The following is an 18,941-nucleotide window of genomic DNA, read 5'->3' as shown; positions in this document are numbered from 1 at the left end:
AGGACAAACACAGATTACAGCCACGTAAAAACACACACACAGTCCTGCAGTATATTAGCAAGCAGACCGCGGTAACCCAGCGTGAGAGGGGCGAGGGGCTCTTATCGGCCGCTGCAAGGATTCAGCAAATCTTCAAACAGCCTTCCTCTCTTCCTCACACACACACACACAAAGCCCAGCTTATCACTCACGCTGTTTCAATTTACTCAAGCACCACCTGAGCCCGGCTACCACGGCAACCCAAGAATTGGAGAAAATCCCCCCAACGTCACCTCACTCGCTCTGAACGGGCCGTGAAAACAATCGTGAAAACGAAAGATTAGGTACGAGAGCATTAGGGTTTTAAAAAATGAGGCGCTCTCTTCATGCAGAGATGGAGAGCTGTGTGGCAGCCGGCCACATAAGCAATGACACACACCATCACCTCAATGCCGCTAGAAGAGAGGCATGGCAGGTAAAGACTTCAAATGGATTCAAATGAAGATCTCCAACTAATGCCTTTATTTCTGGGCTAATTTGAAATGAAAGCCCTCTCTGCATTTTATATGTGCGGGCGTGTGCCGTCTTCTTTGGTCCTTTGTAAATCTAACCTGCCGCAGTCTTCTGTTATATATTCATACTTCACTTTTTTTACAACTCTTCCCATAACTTTTCAAACAGCGAATATCACAATGCAAACAAATGAGCCAAAATGAGAGGAACATATGAATAAGTGATGAGTGTAAATAAATCATAGTATATGATATCACAGCGCCAGCTTTCAACACAATGAGGCAGATACAAGTTTCACAAATTTGAAAAAAAAACACACACACGCACACACACACGCGCACACACCCACCCACACACACACACACAAAACAGGTTAGATGAAGAAAATTGAATGAGGTCGTAGAAAAAGCCAGACTAGAAGATTACATTTAACAACGGGGAATGATATAAAGAATTACCGACACCTGAGTACAGGAAGCAGTTAAGATTGTTGAGTAAAAATGATTACTAGCATGATATACTTATTTAATACAGTTACAAGCCTTACCGTAGCTGCTAAGTTGGCTGCTTTATATCGTTTGACTGCTATATACAGTATCATGGCGTGGTTTGCTTTTAGATGATTGGACTCTTTTTTTACTTGACACTGTAGGAGAACAATAAAACTGAAAACTCTCAGCTGTGAATGTTCATTAAGCAAGATGTAGATGTTGTCTAATAAGTATGCTACATCAGAATAAGTTAAATATCTATATATACTGTATATATCCTCTAATAATGGATGTAGAGGTGGTCCACGGGTAGCGTAAGAGCCCATTAAATTGTGCAGTTACAATATCATGCTCTCATTTTCAAAGATATTGCAGAGATCTTAGTGACTTGGCCGTCTACTTATTTCAAAAAGAGTTTATTTCACTTTGCAAATTTCCTGAAGATATGTTGAAGGTAATGTGAGTCAGAGGTGGCTGGTATTTCAGTCACCACATTCCTTTTAATGGGATAAACGTGGTGGAAGAGGCCTCAAAAACCTGCAGACAAGACACTAAAAGGCACTTACTGTTTAAAAATGTTGTTCCTTGGAACACACTGAGCCCTTTCGAAGAAAATAAGCATTATATGTGCAGGCTTTGAAAATAATTGCAGTTGGAAAAAGGAGACTTAATGGATTCAAAGCATTTTTTGGGGGTGAAAATTTCTATCCACATTATTCAGTGATCATGGCTTATCTTGTCATTTTTTTGGCACTTGTCAACCCTCCCATTTTACCCAAGGAACTCTACTTTTCCCCTTTTCCCCATCGCCTTCCTGTTTAAATGATTTCCAGAAAAGTCCCTTTATTTTAATTTTCATCAAAAACAAATCTGGTACTACAGGTGACAATGGTGACGCCTCAGCAAGAGCAATTTACGAAGGAGAGTAAGCAATCGGGCCTTTCTACAACCCCAAGTATTTTTCTTGCGTTCGGGCTTGGATGGGTGGGATTTCCCAACATTTTCAAATGCAAAATTTGACAGTTCTGAGCAGAGCAAGTTCAAAAACTGTTTACAATTGTTCAAAAATGTTGGCTTACCCTTGGCACAGTTGGGACCCATGAATCCAGCAAAGCAGTGGCAACGTCCGGCTACACACTCTCCATTTCCGTTACAGCCTTTGGAGCAGCCGTCCATCGTGTCTATGCAACAACATATAGAGGGAACATTAAACGATTCAATACATTAAAAGACAGAAAAATAGACAGCCATCTTCACACACTGGCATCGCTTTCTGTTATTGAATGAGAGATGTGATAAGCAATGGATGGCTCCCCAGACACAGGGGCTATATTAGATTAGCCTGATCCAGCTGCTATCACTCTCTGGGGACTGGCCAAGCACTCACTTACTCTGTGTAGCACTAAGCACATTATGCTACATTACAGGTTGGAAACAAGCTGCGAGAACATTTACATACATCAACACTTCATCACCAAACAGTTTACAAGAGCACAATTTTGAAGGAGATTGAGGAACACACACTGTGACTTTGTGAATGACCCAGTTAGTGGAAAAGGGATTAACAGCAGGGGTGTCCAAACTTTTTCACAGAATCGGTAGCCATGCGGATATTTTGATTTTTTTTTAAACAGGCTTAAACCAACTCACGTAAATATGATAAGTTATATTATTTAAAGAAACAACATGTCAGCTACAGTATGTCTTGTAGGTGGCAACATTTCATAGGCACTATAAGTATTGTTCACTTCAGGTGCATTCTGAACTGAACAAATCATACTTATGATGTTTCTTCAGCTTAATTGGAGTAAATTCAAGGAGGTGACCAAGAACCCAAAGGGCACTCTGAAAGAGTTTCAGCATTCCTCTGTGGAGAGAGGAAAACCTTCCAGAAGGACAACCAACAACCAATCCACCACTGCTGATCACCCAATAGCATCCCGACAGTGAAACATGGTGAAGGCAGCACCATGCTGTGGTAATGATTTTCATCAGCAGGAACTGGGAGACTGGTAAGGATAGAGAGAAAGATGAATGCTGCAATGTACGTGCATAGATATTGGATGAAAACCTGCACCAGAGCACTCTTGACCTCAGATCGGGGTGACGGTTCACACTTCAGCGGGACAACAATCCTAAGCACACAGCCGACATGTCAAAGGAGTGGCTTCAGGGCGACTCAGTGAATGTCTTTAAGTGAACATGTGAACATGGCTGTGCAACGACACTTCCCATTTAGAGTTGCAGTAAAGATGAATGGGTGAAACCTTCCAAAAATAGTTGTGTCAAACTTGGGGCATCATGTCCACAAAAACTTGAGGATGTAACTGTTGCTAAAGGTGCATCAAAAAAGTGTTGAGCAAAGGCTGTTTATACTTATGTACATGTGATTTATTTTGCTTTTTAATACATTTGAAATTATTCCAAAAACCCCTTTTTCCATGTTGTCATTATGTGGTGTTGGGTAGGGCTGTAAATGGTCCCTGAATGCACCATCTAACTTTCACCCAAGCTGCATTGATAGACTACCATACTGTATTTTTCCACTGCTTCTTTCACCTCATATTTGGTCGCAAATGGCGATACTATGTGGAAATGCATAAAGGTAAGATTTGATGACCTCATTGGGTGCTAATGTGCGTATTTGTTCGGTCTACTACATGAAGTTAATTCATGCTAGCACACACATCAAACAGCAACGTATAATCTCTCTGAAAAACAAACTCCAGGCCCGCACTGGTGGATGGTGGGTCTGTATTCATTTAGTTTGATGTTGTTCTTGCCTTTTTTTTTTTACACAATGCATAATAAACAGCTTGTTTTTTTTATTTTTATTATTTATTGTTACACTGATTATTATATAAAAATATGACATGGAATGCAGGAAGTGAATAATACGTACTGTACTAGAGGTGGAATGGATGGGGTGTAGGATTAAATAAGCTTTGCTTCTTCCTACTCGTTTTGGACATGTGGAACTGTGAAAGGATGATTCATGAGATGTATTCAATTGTAACCTTCATGCATGTTCAAATAAAACTAAACCAAACCAAAGCAAACCAATGCTAAGCTGCGGAGCATGCGCGCCAATCCTTCTGCCGAGAGCCCAGGCTCTCACATTGTTTAAGAGACGCACTGTCAAGCGGTTGCTGGTCTTGCAATACCCGGTGCACGTCTCTACAATCGATTAATCTCAGGATTTATGGCTGATTCTTATCGACCCAGGAGGCTGCTATGCAGCCGTCTGTCTCTCTTGTCAAACCGGAAATCCGGTCGCATCGGTTTATCATACACAACGCGAGTGTTTTGAGGGGGGGAAAAAATGAATATATTTCATTTTGGAAATGTGAAATATTGTGAATGTTTTCCAGATGCACAATAACCTATTTGTGACTGACGATGCGCTTCAGTGAATCCCTAAGGTCAAAGTATGCTTGTGCTCAAGTAAAAAATCATTGCCAAATTAGGTCATGCCTCATATTAAAGCACGTGATGACTGATGTACTGTTTTTACGTTTATATGCACGATTTAAACGCTTTTTACATGGACGGACAAACAAATACGACATGCCAATATATATATATATTTTTATTTTTTGTGCAATTTTAACTTCGGAAGGCGGTCTGCATGTTGTCCCCATGTTTGCATTGGTTGACTTCCACAAATTCACATTTGCCCCACTGTCTAAAAACATGCAAGATGTATGTTAACTGCAGACTGTCACACAAAGTCAGCTGGAATGGCTCCGGTTTCTCCATCACCCTGAACAGTGGTGGAAAATGAATGAATGAACTTTGGCTCTTCTGAGTGCCATTCAAGATAATGCAACTGAAGGTCGTTGGCAGAGTTGCAAAATTGTGGTAGCTGCTGGATAGTGTGCCTGACAAGATCTACACAGTAATTAAAATAGGTGTCAAGGATGTTGTCCTTTATTTGACCCTGCTTTGTCCTGCTCAGCTCCTCGGCACAAGGATCAATCTAAGAGTCAAACCACCGCTGTCCACTGACTTCCTCTGTTTAAAGAGCATGAATGAAAAAGCATTCATTGGCATGGACCACACACACGCATGCACTCACACATTTTAGAAACACATGCACACAAAGAAATACTGTAATGTGACTCTCGCCTTGAGGCGCGTGTGACACATGCTAATAATGAGACAGGCAGACTGCCACGGAAGCGTCATCCTCCACTGCAGCGCATCACTATAGAAACCAAAGTCATTTTCACCTCCATCACCTGTCACCGTCACACCGATGGAGAGGAGTGCCAATCATTTCCCACACAGTCAGGAAAACTCTACATGTGGGTCTTCAATCCTCTTGGAAGAAAAGAATAAACTCACAACCATAAATTCTAATATTTCATGTGGCATCTAACAAATGCAATGAGCAAAAGCTCATCTGCAAGGTCAGTGAGGCGCTTTCATTTCCGAGAAGATGCAGTGATCTCTGAAAAAGATCAAGAGGCGCTGATCAGGGAGGTTGTAACAGTGAAATAAGCTCTGTATCTTTCAGGTCAATATCTCAGCTATAAAATTCTTTGGGCAATTAACAGGTAGCGCATGAAGAACAGTGTATTTATTTGACAATGCGAAATGCATGTATGTGTGCGTATGTGCGCTTTGCTTTATTCTTCCCACTTACTAAACCCTTTTCAGTTGGAAATCATTCATGCCATAAGTTATTCCAGCTAAGTGCGATTATAAAACGGGTACTTCCAGCCGAGTGGTCTGATTGGTCAAATAAGCATTCCAATTGTAGTTTATGAGCCTTTAAAGTTCCAGCCATGCTTTATGACCCTTGGGCTTAATGTGAAATGAATTGACTACTCATCTGACTAGAAATAGCCAAGCATTTGCTAACCATCATTTTTAATCATCTGTTTCATAGAAAAGTCACTGTATCTATATGATTATACAAGCATTTTTCCCCATATTTTGTTGGTACATAAAAAATGAAAAGAAGAATAAGAGCTAGGAACATGCATGAGGAAAAGCATGTACTGATATGTTCATTATGCACGATTAGCTCACTGGACGCAGGCAGGTCAATAACCAGATGGTTCTTGAAGAGAAAAAAAAATGGCTTTTTCAATCAATAAATATATCTTTTATGATATATATACTGTATATATATATATATATATATATATATATATATATACACACACACACACACAGGTATATACACAAGTGGAGTGGAGAAATCAGCATTGGTCCACTCAAATGCTGCAACCATCAACAAGGATAAAGATGGTATTCTTGAACATGTAAAATGATCTACTGTGAAATGGACATTGCCGACTAAGAAACTTCCTCCTCAGAATAAATTGTTTAATTCTTGAATTGAGTCTTTTTATGACTGCATTCTGTATGTACTTCATGTGTTCTGTGTGTGGTGTGACTCGGGTGTTCGTTTCGGTGTACGTTATGACTAATGCAAAAAAAAAAACTTACACAACAGTCGTAGGAACAGAAGTCGTTCGTACCACCTGTAATGTCTTTGACCTGATGCGGAGCAAACCGGTCATGAGCTGACCAAACACATGCAGCTTTAAATATGTTTCCATTGTCCCTTTTATTTATTTTTGTTCCATCTCAGGAAATTGATGAGCATAATGATTGCACAGCACTGCAGTGCATGTAATCACATACCTCATTGCTTTTGCAAGCATGTTTTATGACCACCAGTGTATTTTTATGACAATCATATCTTAGTAAATCAGCATTCACCTCATGTATTGTTTTCATATTCTGTTGTTCTCATATTTTTCCTCCTACTGAAATATATTCAGTACGGTTTATGGATTTTATTTTATTTTATTTTTATTTTTTTTTACAGCAATCTTATGCTGCTCCCCTTATTTATTCTCAATATTCTTTGCTGGATCCAGTTACTATTTGCCACACAAAAGCTCAATTTCCCGACAAAGATCATCTCGTTTCTTTCTCATCTTCCTCTAAAGCTCCAGTCGTAGGCACAGCAGTGTCTCATATTAGAATGCAATGTACTACAGCTCAGCAGTTTTTGACTCTTTCAAACAATACACGAGGGTTTTATTTAAAAACCTTGTTAGAGGGGTAAATGGGCAATAAAATGGCACCAAACCTTTCTTGGTAATTCAAGTCACTTGACAATTATTTGAACAATCTCAGAGTACTGGCAGCTGCTATTGTAAGCCCATCTCTTTCAACTATATTTGGATTAGAGACTGCTTTAATTCGACTCAGAATATACAAACCAAACAAATTTGTTCTTGGTATATTTCGCTCTACACATTTCAACTGCTTGACAACCCTGGAACAAAACCTGTGTTTATTGGTTGCGAGGCGCCAGTCATTACATAAAGGAAACTGTCAACATGACAATAAGTGAAGACTTCAGAACAAACAATGTTTTGACACTATGGAGCTTTTCACCTACATTAGTTTGCAGCCTGTGTTCTCAGTCAAAACAATAAAACAGCAACTCAAACCGAAAATAATTTGTAACTTAACTTTTTCCCCTCAAATACCCCATTTTTACGCCATGAACTCTTTATTACCACATATGTTGTCTGTGGTTTAAGACATTTGAGGTGTATTTTTGCCCTGTTGGACATTACAGAAAAAAGTTACATCTTCAAGTTTACCAATACTCTCCCGACAAACTTTGGTGTCTGAACATGCTGCAGATAACAATCTGAATGATGCGTTTTGTCAGAAATACGTGAAATATTGATTCGCCTGACCATAACACAGCTTTTCCTGTATGAAGAACCGTTCCAAATGCTTTATAGTCCAGGGACGTCCAGCACACCTCTAGAAACAGCACATCGCCAGTGGCAATTTTAGCTCCAGTGGTGCCCTGTGCAAGGCCCCCTTGACCCTTCCCCACACACGAAAAATCTATTAATATCATCTGTTGAAACATTGCTTGTTTTATTATTTTTAGCTTTTACCTTAATCTACTACCCAACGTTATCTAATCCCCACCATTTCCCCGCACATTTTGGCCAACCGTTGTCATTTTCACCAATCAACTGCCCTCAAATGCACACGTCCACTGTCTAACCAATCAAATGCATCGCACACTCACGTTCTCACGCTCTTGTTTACACTGACGGAGATGTTGACTTGTTAACTAGGCCATCGTCTCTCATTGGTTTGGTTTTATCCACGTTATGTGAGCAGTATGGGGGTGCTGGTATCCCACCTGGAGAGGGTGCTAATCTGACATAGTCCAGGACACCAACGAAGAAGAGGCCGGCGAGCACCAGCAAAGAAGCGGCTAAAAACTTTGGATTAACTTCATAAAAAAGAGCGGTCGGCTCAGTGCAACATTTGAAACACAATGATATCTTGCAAAAGAGGATGCACAATCAACAATGTTCACACATTCATGGTGTACATATAGCACAGTACCTCGTCTTTGATACGCTACGTTGTACTTCCTCTAAGCAGTCAGAATCAGGGATGTCAGAGAATAAATTACGTCTGCCCAATGCCAATGTAACCCAGGGTTTCAGGATGCAAGCTGATGTGGAAGTCGGGTGTAGATAAAGAAGGGGCGCTACGGCAAGTTTATACATTTGCACCATAAGTCTCTGTTAGCAGTCAAGGGACTTTCTCATCTCACACAACACACTTCCGACCTTCATATTAAGAGCAGTTTTGGATAGATACTGTTTACCTGTGTTGACAAGGGTTTCATAAAAAATAGCTTACACCAACATTGAGACAGCAAAAAAAGTATACTACTTTTCAAAAGTAAATTTCTTTTGTGAAGGTGTACTCTGGTAAAAAGAAACTTCATAATATTTACATTGAAGTGGAATGCTTTGATATTTATATACTGGTTGAAAATAGCCCTGTAAGAAATTCATAGTAAAGTTGATAAAAGCTTATATCATTAAACATTTCATGGAGAAGTTCATCCAAAAAAGAACTGTGGTTGCTGCCCTAATTTAAACCATGCAAAATTTAATGACCCTGCCTCTTTAAAGCATCGGAACTGAGAAGCGTTAGGAACCGGAATCAAAACAAAGAATCTGAATCGGAACCGGAATCGTTCAAATTCAAACGATGCCCAACGACTAGAACAACTACATAAAAGATGGTATTTGAACAAGATATTAGAATTGGGCATCATACCCTGTAGTGTGAACATTGTGTAAGGCCATGTCCAGACAAAAATTGCTATTTGCAGAAACACACATTTCCCCCACTCAAGTGTTAAAAAAAATGTCCATCCACGTCAGTGGAATTAAAAAAAAAAAAAAAAAAAAAATCTCTGTTAAGATAAAAACACATTCACCGGCTGCCATGGGCATTTTGGACAATCAGATGTGTGGTTTTTCAAGCTGCTGCACCTACCCCGAAGTCTTCTGCTTTCTCTCAGGGGACGCCTGCCTCACTCTTTGCAATCAATAATTAATGGAACACATTGGAAATGTCCGTATTGAGTAAGGCTATGAATAACGTTGGAGATGGAATTTTTTGTCCAAAAAAAAAATCCAAATAAAATGTTTGTTTAACATGCAGGGTATGAATAAATTTAACTGTGTTATTGGTGATCCTCATCCCATTCCCTTTCCCTGGATGCGTCTTGCACTTAATCAATCAACTATGTCAAATCCTTATGCCGTTCAGTTATTTGACCACATGAGCATGCCTGTATTTGACAGATACTTTCGACAGTATGTTCCATGTCTCAACTTATTATTGTGACCTCTGTTGTTGCAGTACCATTATTCACTGTAATCCCAATGCAACACTGCTCTGGTAATTATGCATGTGTCAATATTCACCCATGTAGTGCTGCATTATTCACAAACTTCAATTTATACTGGGATCCGTGCGTGTCAGAGCAATCAGCCTCTCTTAGCAAGTTTTGTCATTACTGGCAGCTGTTATCATGCTTTTTCCACACCAAACTCACTCCAATAATAAAAAAGTTCCCTGAAAAAGTAAATGAGTTTAAAAACACACTGGTTTCAGTTTGTTGTTAAAATAAACCGAGAGGGGACAAGAAAGTGAAGCGCTCTGAGACAAGTGGACAGACAGAAATGTTTTTCCTACTAAAAAAAGTCAAATGCTGCTGCCTGTGAAGCTGAAATCTGCCTCACCTATTGGAGTGCTGTGGAGCAAGACCTGCTCCAGGTTGCGTCCATCATTGTAGAGAGCCAGGTGCCAGGTGCCAGGGTCCATGTACTCGACGAAGTGTGTCTCTTGAAGGCCGCTCAGCAGCAGACCTTTAGGTGCTTTGCCAGAAACTGGATCACTCAAAGACCTGGGCAGCACCTTCCCATCCAGCAGTTTCACAAAGTCAAACTAAACACAGTGTAGAAACACAATCAGACAACAGAAAAACTTAATCTCTAAAGCCAGAGTAAATGTGTGTGAAATTTGAAAGGCAAACGTAAAAAAAATGGACAGTTCTCATACGAGGCAATTCAGTTCAGACGTGTTCCACAATTGTTAACAATTCTGCATTGTCCGGACAGAACAAGCAGCCTTAACTATCCAGGTTTACACACATGACCAACAATGCAATGAAATGGTGCAACATAACATTTCGCCCTTAGATCCCTTCTCTATACAATACAGTGGAAACCTTGGTTTGAGCCCGACTCAAACCAAAATGTGTTTTAATCAAATCAATTTTTCCCATAAGAAATAATGCAAATCCAATTAATCCATTCCGGAACCCCCCCCAAAAAACACTTTTTTATAGTACAATTAGAGATTTACATGCAGAAAACAATTCGAAGTGTGCATAAATGATGGATATAATGGACATATTGTCACTTTTACCTTGATCACAGACTTGATTGTTGACCAAGGCAGCGGCGAGAGATGTGAGCACAGATTCGCATGGACACCACCTTCATGTTTTGTGTTATTTCTTGAATTCAATAGTGTGTCTCACCTTGTTTATCAAGGTGCTGGCATGTTCTTCGGCTCCATTGTAGAACATTTTGCAGCTGTGATCATTAACCCTAATAAAATATGTGTGGCATAACTGTGTTAGTTAGCAAAGAACTACAGAGTCAGCTGCTGATGGCGTCATACAGTAGACGGGTGATGGAGCTGGGTGACAAAGACTTCCGGTCCGATTTCCAGTTCAGACCACGCTACCAGGCTAACAGGGACATTTTCTAACAAAAAAATATGCTACAAACACAGTTGAACTCACCAAGTGTATTAGATGCGCGCCATATTGTACGCTAACCAGGAAAGGAGAGACATTCTGTTTCATTGTCTGTTTTTTGTTGCCGTTTCACCTTTATTTTGTGTCTCCCCCAGGTCCCAGAATTCCTGTCATGGGCCTCTGTAATTATCAGTGTTTTTTTCCGGTTTGTATTGTTTCATCTTTTAGCTGGTGATTTTGCATTTTTCTGACAAATCTTTGCCTTTGTCAAGCCTGTCAAATAAAGACTCTATATTGCTCAAACTGGTGTCTGTTGCTGCATGCTGGGATCCACCTCCACAAAACCCTAACAAAATGTGTGCAAACCGAGGCACAATTTTTTACTGAAACTGAATAATATGCAAACTAGGGCGTACGTTAACCGAGGTTCCACTGTATTGTACAGTATATGCAACACCCGTCAATCCTTAATGCAGAGTGTCTTATTCCCCAACGGAGGGTTGTCACATTATTGTCAAAAACCACTAATTAGATCTTTTTGAAGCGAGTGAAAAAAAAGTGTGTCACATTTGGGCGTGAACATTATGCTTGAAACAAGACAGTCTAATTATACATTTCACATGTATACGCCCATGTCATACTAGGCCGAGGAAATCCATTTCTAATATATTTTGGAATTATGTTGGGGCACACCAATACACAGTGGAAAAAATGATTAGACCACCCTTTTTTTCTTCAGTTTATTGTTTATTTTAATGCCTGATGCAACTCAAAGTATCTTTGTTTGGACAAATATAACAGTGACAACAAAAATAGCTCATAAGAGTTACATTTTTGGGAGTACAGTGTTATAGCTATTCATGTAAGAACTTGAGTGATTTTGGTTATTATCAAGAAAACCATAGAAGTTGGTAAATATCAGCTCTTAAATTAAACTCTTATACGCTTTATTAGTTATCATCATTATATCTGTCCAAACAAATGTACCTTTCGTATCAGGCATTAAAATGGATCAATAAACTGAAGAAAAAAGGGTGGTCTAATCATTTTTTCCATGACGGTACATCACCATGAAGAGCTGGTTAATTAGAAGTCAAACAGAACTAGACTGACTACATCTCTACTATTATTTACATCCATCCATTTCCTATTCTGCTTATTTATCCCCATTCGGGTCGCGGGGGTATGTTTTGTCAATTGTGGCAAGTGTGCTGGACTGCACCTATCTTAAAATATAATATAATTTATATGATACTATTAAGCTATTGTGTCATTGGCTCACTCTTGAATCCGGTTTGAAATATGGTGGTGATAGCTACCATACCATTTCTGAACTATTAAATAATGTACGGACAAAGACATAAAGATAACTTTACAAAGTTCTGTGCACTAGTTTAGCAGACTTAACAAGTATTATGTAAAGTTTCCCTATTTCCCTTGTGACCTGGTAATCACTATGAGTGATCGGCTTTGAAACCAAACTGCAGATGAGGAATTACTGCCTTCAATTTGGAGATTGACTGAAAACTGGCACACTGGCAGACTTGAAGCATTGGTTTACTATGCATAAAAGGCCTACGGGCGGTGAAAAGTAAATTTTCCGGCCACACAGATTATTTTTTAGTTTTCAAGGCTTTTGGTCTTTCGTCCATAGGCAAATTGTTTTGTGTCACTTATATTGACTTTCCGAATGTTGCTTTTTGTTGTCTTTATATCAAGGAGCAGACTTAATGTTGGGGTCCATGGTGATTATTTTATTGAGTTGCAGGTTGTAGGTAAGTTAAATGCTGTCATCTCTTTTATTGATTATGAGGCAAGCACATAAACTCAACTCACGGGACGAGATGATGCACAAGATTAGATTTTAACATTCATTTTATGAAAAGTACAATGAAAAAATACAATAGGGCAAAGAAACTTCTTTTATGTAACCGCATCACAATACAGGTGCGTTTTGAAATGTTCATTGTCACAGAAATTGAAAATTAAGATTTTTTTAGCCCAAATAACTAATGTTATGATCATATATAAGAATAAATAGTAATAATGTCTCATAATAACACAATATTTCCTATGTCATCTTTCACTTTGTAAAGTTATGGAATTTGTGAAATGTATTTTCTCACAGGCAATTTGTACCGTCTAACGTTTGCGGCATTTCCTGACATACTGGCTTTTCAATTGTATTAAAGTAAAGTAGAGTATTTATTTTCCGATGACTTTCTGTGACGCACACCATTTTGCGATGTTGCATTTTGTATTTACTTTGCAGACCAAACGTTTCAGTGAGTGTTGGCTGTCAGGACGAAGCCTCTGCAGATGGGAAACTGGGTTGGGTGGATATGTTTGAGGTGGGCAAGTTTGTTTTGTCGCCTTTTATGTTTCCACCACTTTCAAATAAATTCGGCATACTGGCTTGTTCATGTTGATGGGCACACCGTACAGCGTAGTTCGAAACACAGTGGTGTGGCAGTTGATGTGGAACCACAAACGGGAACAAATATTGAGCAGAAATGGACAAAGAAAATAGTATTTTGAATGGTAAGTTTGTCTTCAGATGGCCAATGTTTACTTGTTGTACATTGTGTTTGTTTTTTATATACACTGAGGTCCATTGTGTGCAAAAAAAACCCAAAACGTTTAATAAATAAACATTTGCATAAAGCAAACATATTATACAGTCTCATGTTGACAGGTGTATTAAAAACTTTTCACATGGTATTTCAAGGGTACACTTATTATAGACAAAACCTTATTTCTATCTGTGATTAATTATGAGTTAACTATGGACAAAATGTGATTAATCACAATTAAATATGTTAATTGATTGACAGCCCTAATTGATTTATTTTGAATCGTGAGATAGTTTTCTTCTGAAAGACACCCCTAATATACATTGGTACCTTACAATGAAAAACTCTGCATCTGTTTCCTTTGTTCCTACTATAAAGCATCGTATGCCCCGTGTTGAAGAGGTGTTCAAGCGCACTGCGTGTTTCTGAGTGAAAGACAAATGTGTGCTTTTTTAAAAATGAAATACGGCTGCAAAAAAGTGTCAGAACTTTGATACAGAAGGTGAGAAACACTAATGAAAAGAAATAGAACTGGCAGCACAGTACAAAGGTAGTGTCTGTTACAATAGGATTGTAGTGTAAATGTTCCTAGTTAGCCCATGTTGCAGAGGAAACGGTTAAAGAGGAACATATAACAGAAATTCATTCGGGCCAGTGTGTGTAATGACGATTGTATCTGATGCTCAAGTTTACAATAAAGTTAAATTAGGGAAAGTATACAGCTTTAACCCTCCACTCTTTAAAGTTACTGTAAGTCTGGAAGGGACTAGAATAAAACATCCCTCCGCCCCTCCATTCATTGCCATGTTCACCAACAAAGGTTTTCAATAATGGTAAAAGTTATTTTAAATGTTTATGTATTCATTTCATTTGTAATTGATTTGTCACAAGTAGTGAATTGGATTTTGTATTATTTCTTATGGGATTACAGTTATTTTGGCTTTCATCTAATTCATGACGAAAACCAAGATTCCACTGTATGTGTGTTCTTGGGTCCTGGGAAGGAGCAACATTTCAAATTTGGGTATTGAACTGCAACAGTTTAGTATACTCTGGATCGATTCATATTTAGGAACTCCACTGTCAGTCCACGAGTCCTTTTTGCTATTTTTAAACCCTGTAAAAGCCTTCTTCAAACCTCAGGCAAAGAAACATCCATCCATTTTCTATGCCGCAGGGGTATGTTGGAGCCTATCCCAGCTGCCTTTGGGCAAGAGGCGGGGTACACCCTAGACTGGTTGCCAGCCAATTGCAGGGCACATACTGTATAGACAAATGACCATTGACACTCACATTCATACCTATGGACAATTTAGAGTTGCCAATTAACCTAACATGCATGTTTCTGGAATGTGGGAGGAAACCGGTACCCGGATAAAACCCACAAACTCCACACAGAGATGCCCAAGGGGAGATTGGAACCCTGCTAACCGTGCGGCCCAGCAAAAAAACAGTTATGGGTTATAGTCCTTGACACCATGCAACTGTGTTTTCAAGTGGACAGATCATTCTTATTGTTTTTTTAACACAATTAGTGGGTTTGGGTGTTTCATTGTTTGGTTTTGTGCAGAAGTGTGGAGAAAGCATCAGATTTTCTGGCCATGCTGACTTACCTGTGTGTGTGTAGGTGGTACGTTCCTGCGTCCGTACACCCCCAGAAGAGCATTGTGGGATAGCGAGAGATTGAACTTGATGTTGGTCGGATGATGCACGGTCATATGAAACCTCCAAAACAGTCCTGGTGGAATGGCCTGACTCTGTTGAGTCCCGATGTCGACCTCGCCACGGTCGATGGCGCGTCCGCGCACCCACTTGTCTGCAGATACAAACCACAGATAGGTGATGTGAAGGTCATATACTGTAGATTTATCAAGGGGAGCAGGGTGTTCTCATCACTATCAGAAGAGCAATTAAATGCAAACTGTGTCCTTAAACATTATTGGGATCAGCAGCTATACTAATGAAGTGAATCTGAATAGATATCAGAAATGACGGCTCACTGGTCAAAACCCTGGTTTTCTAAAGACCCTGCATGGTAGCAGCTCAAAGAGGTTCATTTTGTCTTCTTATTGAATTAATGTTCAATTTCTTATATTTTGACAACCTTTTTAAGGTATGTTGAGTGGAAATTTCACTTTGACATGTTTCGACTGTAATCTGCTGTCTTCTTCAGAAGGGTCAGCTGTGAACTGTGACGTGGCGCCAATCAGCTATGCTTCCTAGGCGCGGTCCAATTGGTTGGCCGCATTGAAACATGTCAAGGTAAAATTTCCACTCAATATGCCTTAAAAAGTTTGTCTAAAGATAAGAAATTGAACATTTCTGCATGGCAGTCCTTTGGAGAGGCTTTTTTTTTTTTTTGTCAAAGAACTGTCTACTGGGGCTTTGTCATGTGAGATATTAACATCTTCTAAGAAGAAAAAAATAGTGTGCAAAGAGAGGGGTGCATGCACATATGTGTGCATTCACAAATAGCGTCATGGCAGACAGATAATGTCTTGAGTACGATAATGTCTTTGTGTGCAAGGAGAATGAATATTTCCAAAAGTCCTCTGGCCATCAGCTCTTTGCCTCTCCATAAGCCTTTATCTACCACCAGGCCTTTTGTGTCAGGGAGCAGGCAAACCTCTTCAGCCTTCTTTGTGTCTGCCTTTATGGGGAGATATATCTGTGCTTCTAAAAGAAGATGGAGGAAATACGGTGACAGAGGGGAGCCCGCCGATCGTTATGGCCACAAAGGCAGATGAACAGTTAGGGGCAGATTCATGGACGAGTCTGCTCGTTCTCTATCTATAATGGCCGTAGCTTTACCACTCCATTATAGCGACACCATGCACACCCACAGGCTAGCTGTCATATATCACATGTGTTGTCAAATGATAGGGGGTAAGATAGAGCGGTATAGCGTCCGATTACACCATCACTACTACTTTTTTTTTTCAGTTTTCTGTAGCGATATTGCAATCACACTGATTAATCTTACAAGAAATCTTGCACAGACACTTATGGGCTATAGCTGATCATTCCTAATGGTTATTCCCTGTTTTCCAATGATAAGACATCAAGATATTGACCTGGTGTCAGTTGGATGGCTTTGCATTAGCTTGTATTCGTGCCACATATCATTGTTCCCCTCAGGCTCAATTATAACAACCACGGGGCTCCCTTAACTTTGTTTTCCCTTCAGATTTATAGCTCGGGGCAATGCTGCGCTCAACAATGGCAATTGCATGCTGACTCCATTCAAACCCCTGCTTCTCGTCAACAAAAACTCTCGCAAAACCACAAATGCATTACCTGCACAACAGCATGTCCCACTGGGCATGCTCCATTTGTTTATGGTGCTGTATGAATACTGTATGTGCCATAAACCTGTTAACTGTCTTATGTAGCATATTGAATCTATTAGAAAAATGGCATAATGCCATCAAAATTGAGAAGAAAAACAGGATATACAATTACTAAAAAAGTACATTTCACATTTCAAGGACTGTTATAAAGACATCATTTGTATGTGATCTGAGGCCAATAAATGTTGTGTAACACAGATTACAACATATCCAGTGTCTACCTAAGGTCTCCCTGATGTGACACAACGAAAGGTAATAAACATAAAATAATGTATTTATTGACTGAAATGTCATGCAAGTAAGAATGAATAATGCAAAAAATAAATCTATTAAGAAACCAATTTAGATTTATTCAAAAGAACAAAGGACATTTTTTGAAAGGGACAGTTAAAACAAACAAACAAAAAAACAAACACACCAACACAGGCTGTGTGGATTGTGCTCACCACAATGTCTGAGAAGATAGCAGTTCTGTATTTCCAAATAAAGCGATTTAAAATTCATTGGGAACAAAGAATTCAACTGGGAAAAAAAAAAAAAAAAACCTCTGAGGACTACCACACAAAGTCTATTTTAAAACCAGAGGCAATTTGAGTATCCATGCAAAACAATCCCTGTCCAAAAGCTCAGGGTCCTTTGGTTTGGTTGTGATTGGACAGAGAGAAAAAAAACACAAAATGCTCTCCAATTATAGTAGTAGGCTGTAAGCAGCTTGGCGGAACTAAAGTATGCTTTTATGCATTCCTGCTGAGTATACCTCAGCAGTCTATTCCATTTAATGCTAATCCTCACTCTTGTGCCTCACCACAAAAAGGAAAGGCCAGCAGAGAGATGGATGTCCTGAGGACAGCATCCTTTTATTCAACTCTAGATAAATACGACATGAATCGGCCATGGCAGTTGGCAGAACACGGACAAGGCGGACATGAGCGCAGGCAGCACGGCAGGCGAGCTGACTGGCAGGGAGATGAGCAACCAGGTCCTTCTGATGCTAATTACTGTACTGCAGCTCTGTAAGTCTGATGCAATGTGAGGACAGAGACCGGTGCTCAGGGCATCTGCAGGCATGGGTAGTGAGTAAAGCTTTGTGGAAGGGGGGAGGGTTTTGTAGGAGGAGGAAAAAAATGATGGGCAAAGGAATGAGCCAAGAAGAAAGTAGCATGTCGAAAGAGAAGATGGCAGCGTCAGGTTACAGCTGCTGATGCAAGAAAGAGGAAAAACCCTCCCTGCATCTCTCTCAGCAGCTGAAAATTGTACATTTGGTCTGTTCGAAACAAGCGAGGATGGAGACGTTATTTGAGTCCGGCAGAAAGCAGACCAGAAAGAGATGAGATTTCAGCTGTCAATCAATGTACTTCAGAGCCGGCTCATACCCAGTGTGGCACTCTAGGTGAGATTTTATATGGCACCCCCCTCCATCGGTGATTTGCATATGCTTATAAAAGAAAGCGAATGGCAATGCTGTTACCTGTTTCTTGAATTTGTAAGATAACCAATTTGTAATGTCAATTTAAATTTGTTAAGAAATACATAATGAATACAATAATCATTATCAATTTAAATAACCACACAATAATTCTATATATAAACTACATTTGCACAGTGCTGTATCTACAGTAATCCCTCATTTACTGCTGTTAATTGGTTCCAGACCCGACTGTGATAAGTATATTTCCGTGAAGTAAGATTCCTTATTTATGAATCAAATATTTTCGTAGCTGGAGAAAAGAAAACCTGTTTACAACCATCAAAATACAGTTTCTAACATTATTAGAGCCCTCTAAACATGAAATACCACCACTATCGTCACCTTTACACTCGTATCGTATTATAATATAGAAAACATAATAAGCCATTTAAGATATAAATAAGACAACAATATAGACTCACACATGCCAGT

General features: G+C 39.4%; 1 protein-coding gene across 1 annotated transcript in view; it reads right to left on the bottom strand.

Annotated features, from left to right (window-relative positions):
* The window catches only part of tenm1 (teneurin transmembrane protein 1), a 272,088-nt gene that overhangs the window by 108,829 nt on the left and 144,318 nt on the right, over nucleotides 1-18,941 (bottom strand). Inside the window, exons 7-9 of the mRNA XM_054791581.1 lie at nucleotides 15,305-15,507; nucleotides 10,094-10,298; nucleotides 2,063-2,164 (exon numbers count right to left, since the gene is read on the bottom strand). Of these exons, the coding sequence (XP_054647556.1) occupies nucleotides 2,063-2,164; nucleotides 10,094-10,298; nucleotides 15,305-15,507 (510 nt within the window). The remainder of the gene's footprint in view (nucleotides 1-2,062; nucleotides 2,165-10,093; nucleotides 10,299-15,304; nucleotides 15,508-18,941) is intronic.

The sequence above is a fragment of the Dunckerocampus dactyliophorus genome, chromosome 11, assembly GCF_027744805.1.
Source record: "Dunckerocampus dactyliophorus isolate RoL2022-P2 chromosome 11, RoL_Ddac_1.1, whole genome shotgun sequence".
NCBI classification, from domain to species: Eukaryota; Metazoa; Chordata; class Actinopteri; order Syngnathiformes; family Syngnathidae; genus Dunckerocampus; species Dunckerocampus dactyliophorus.
The sequence above is the reverse complement of the archived record's forward strand: the minus strand, read 5'-3'. Positions and strand labels throughout refer to the sequence as shown.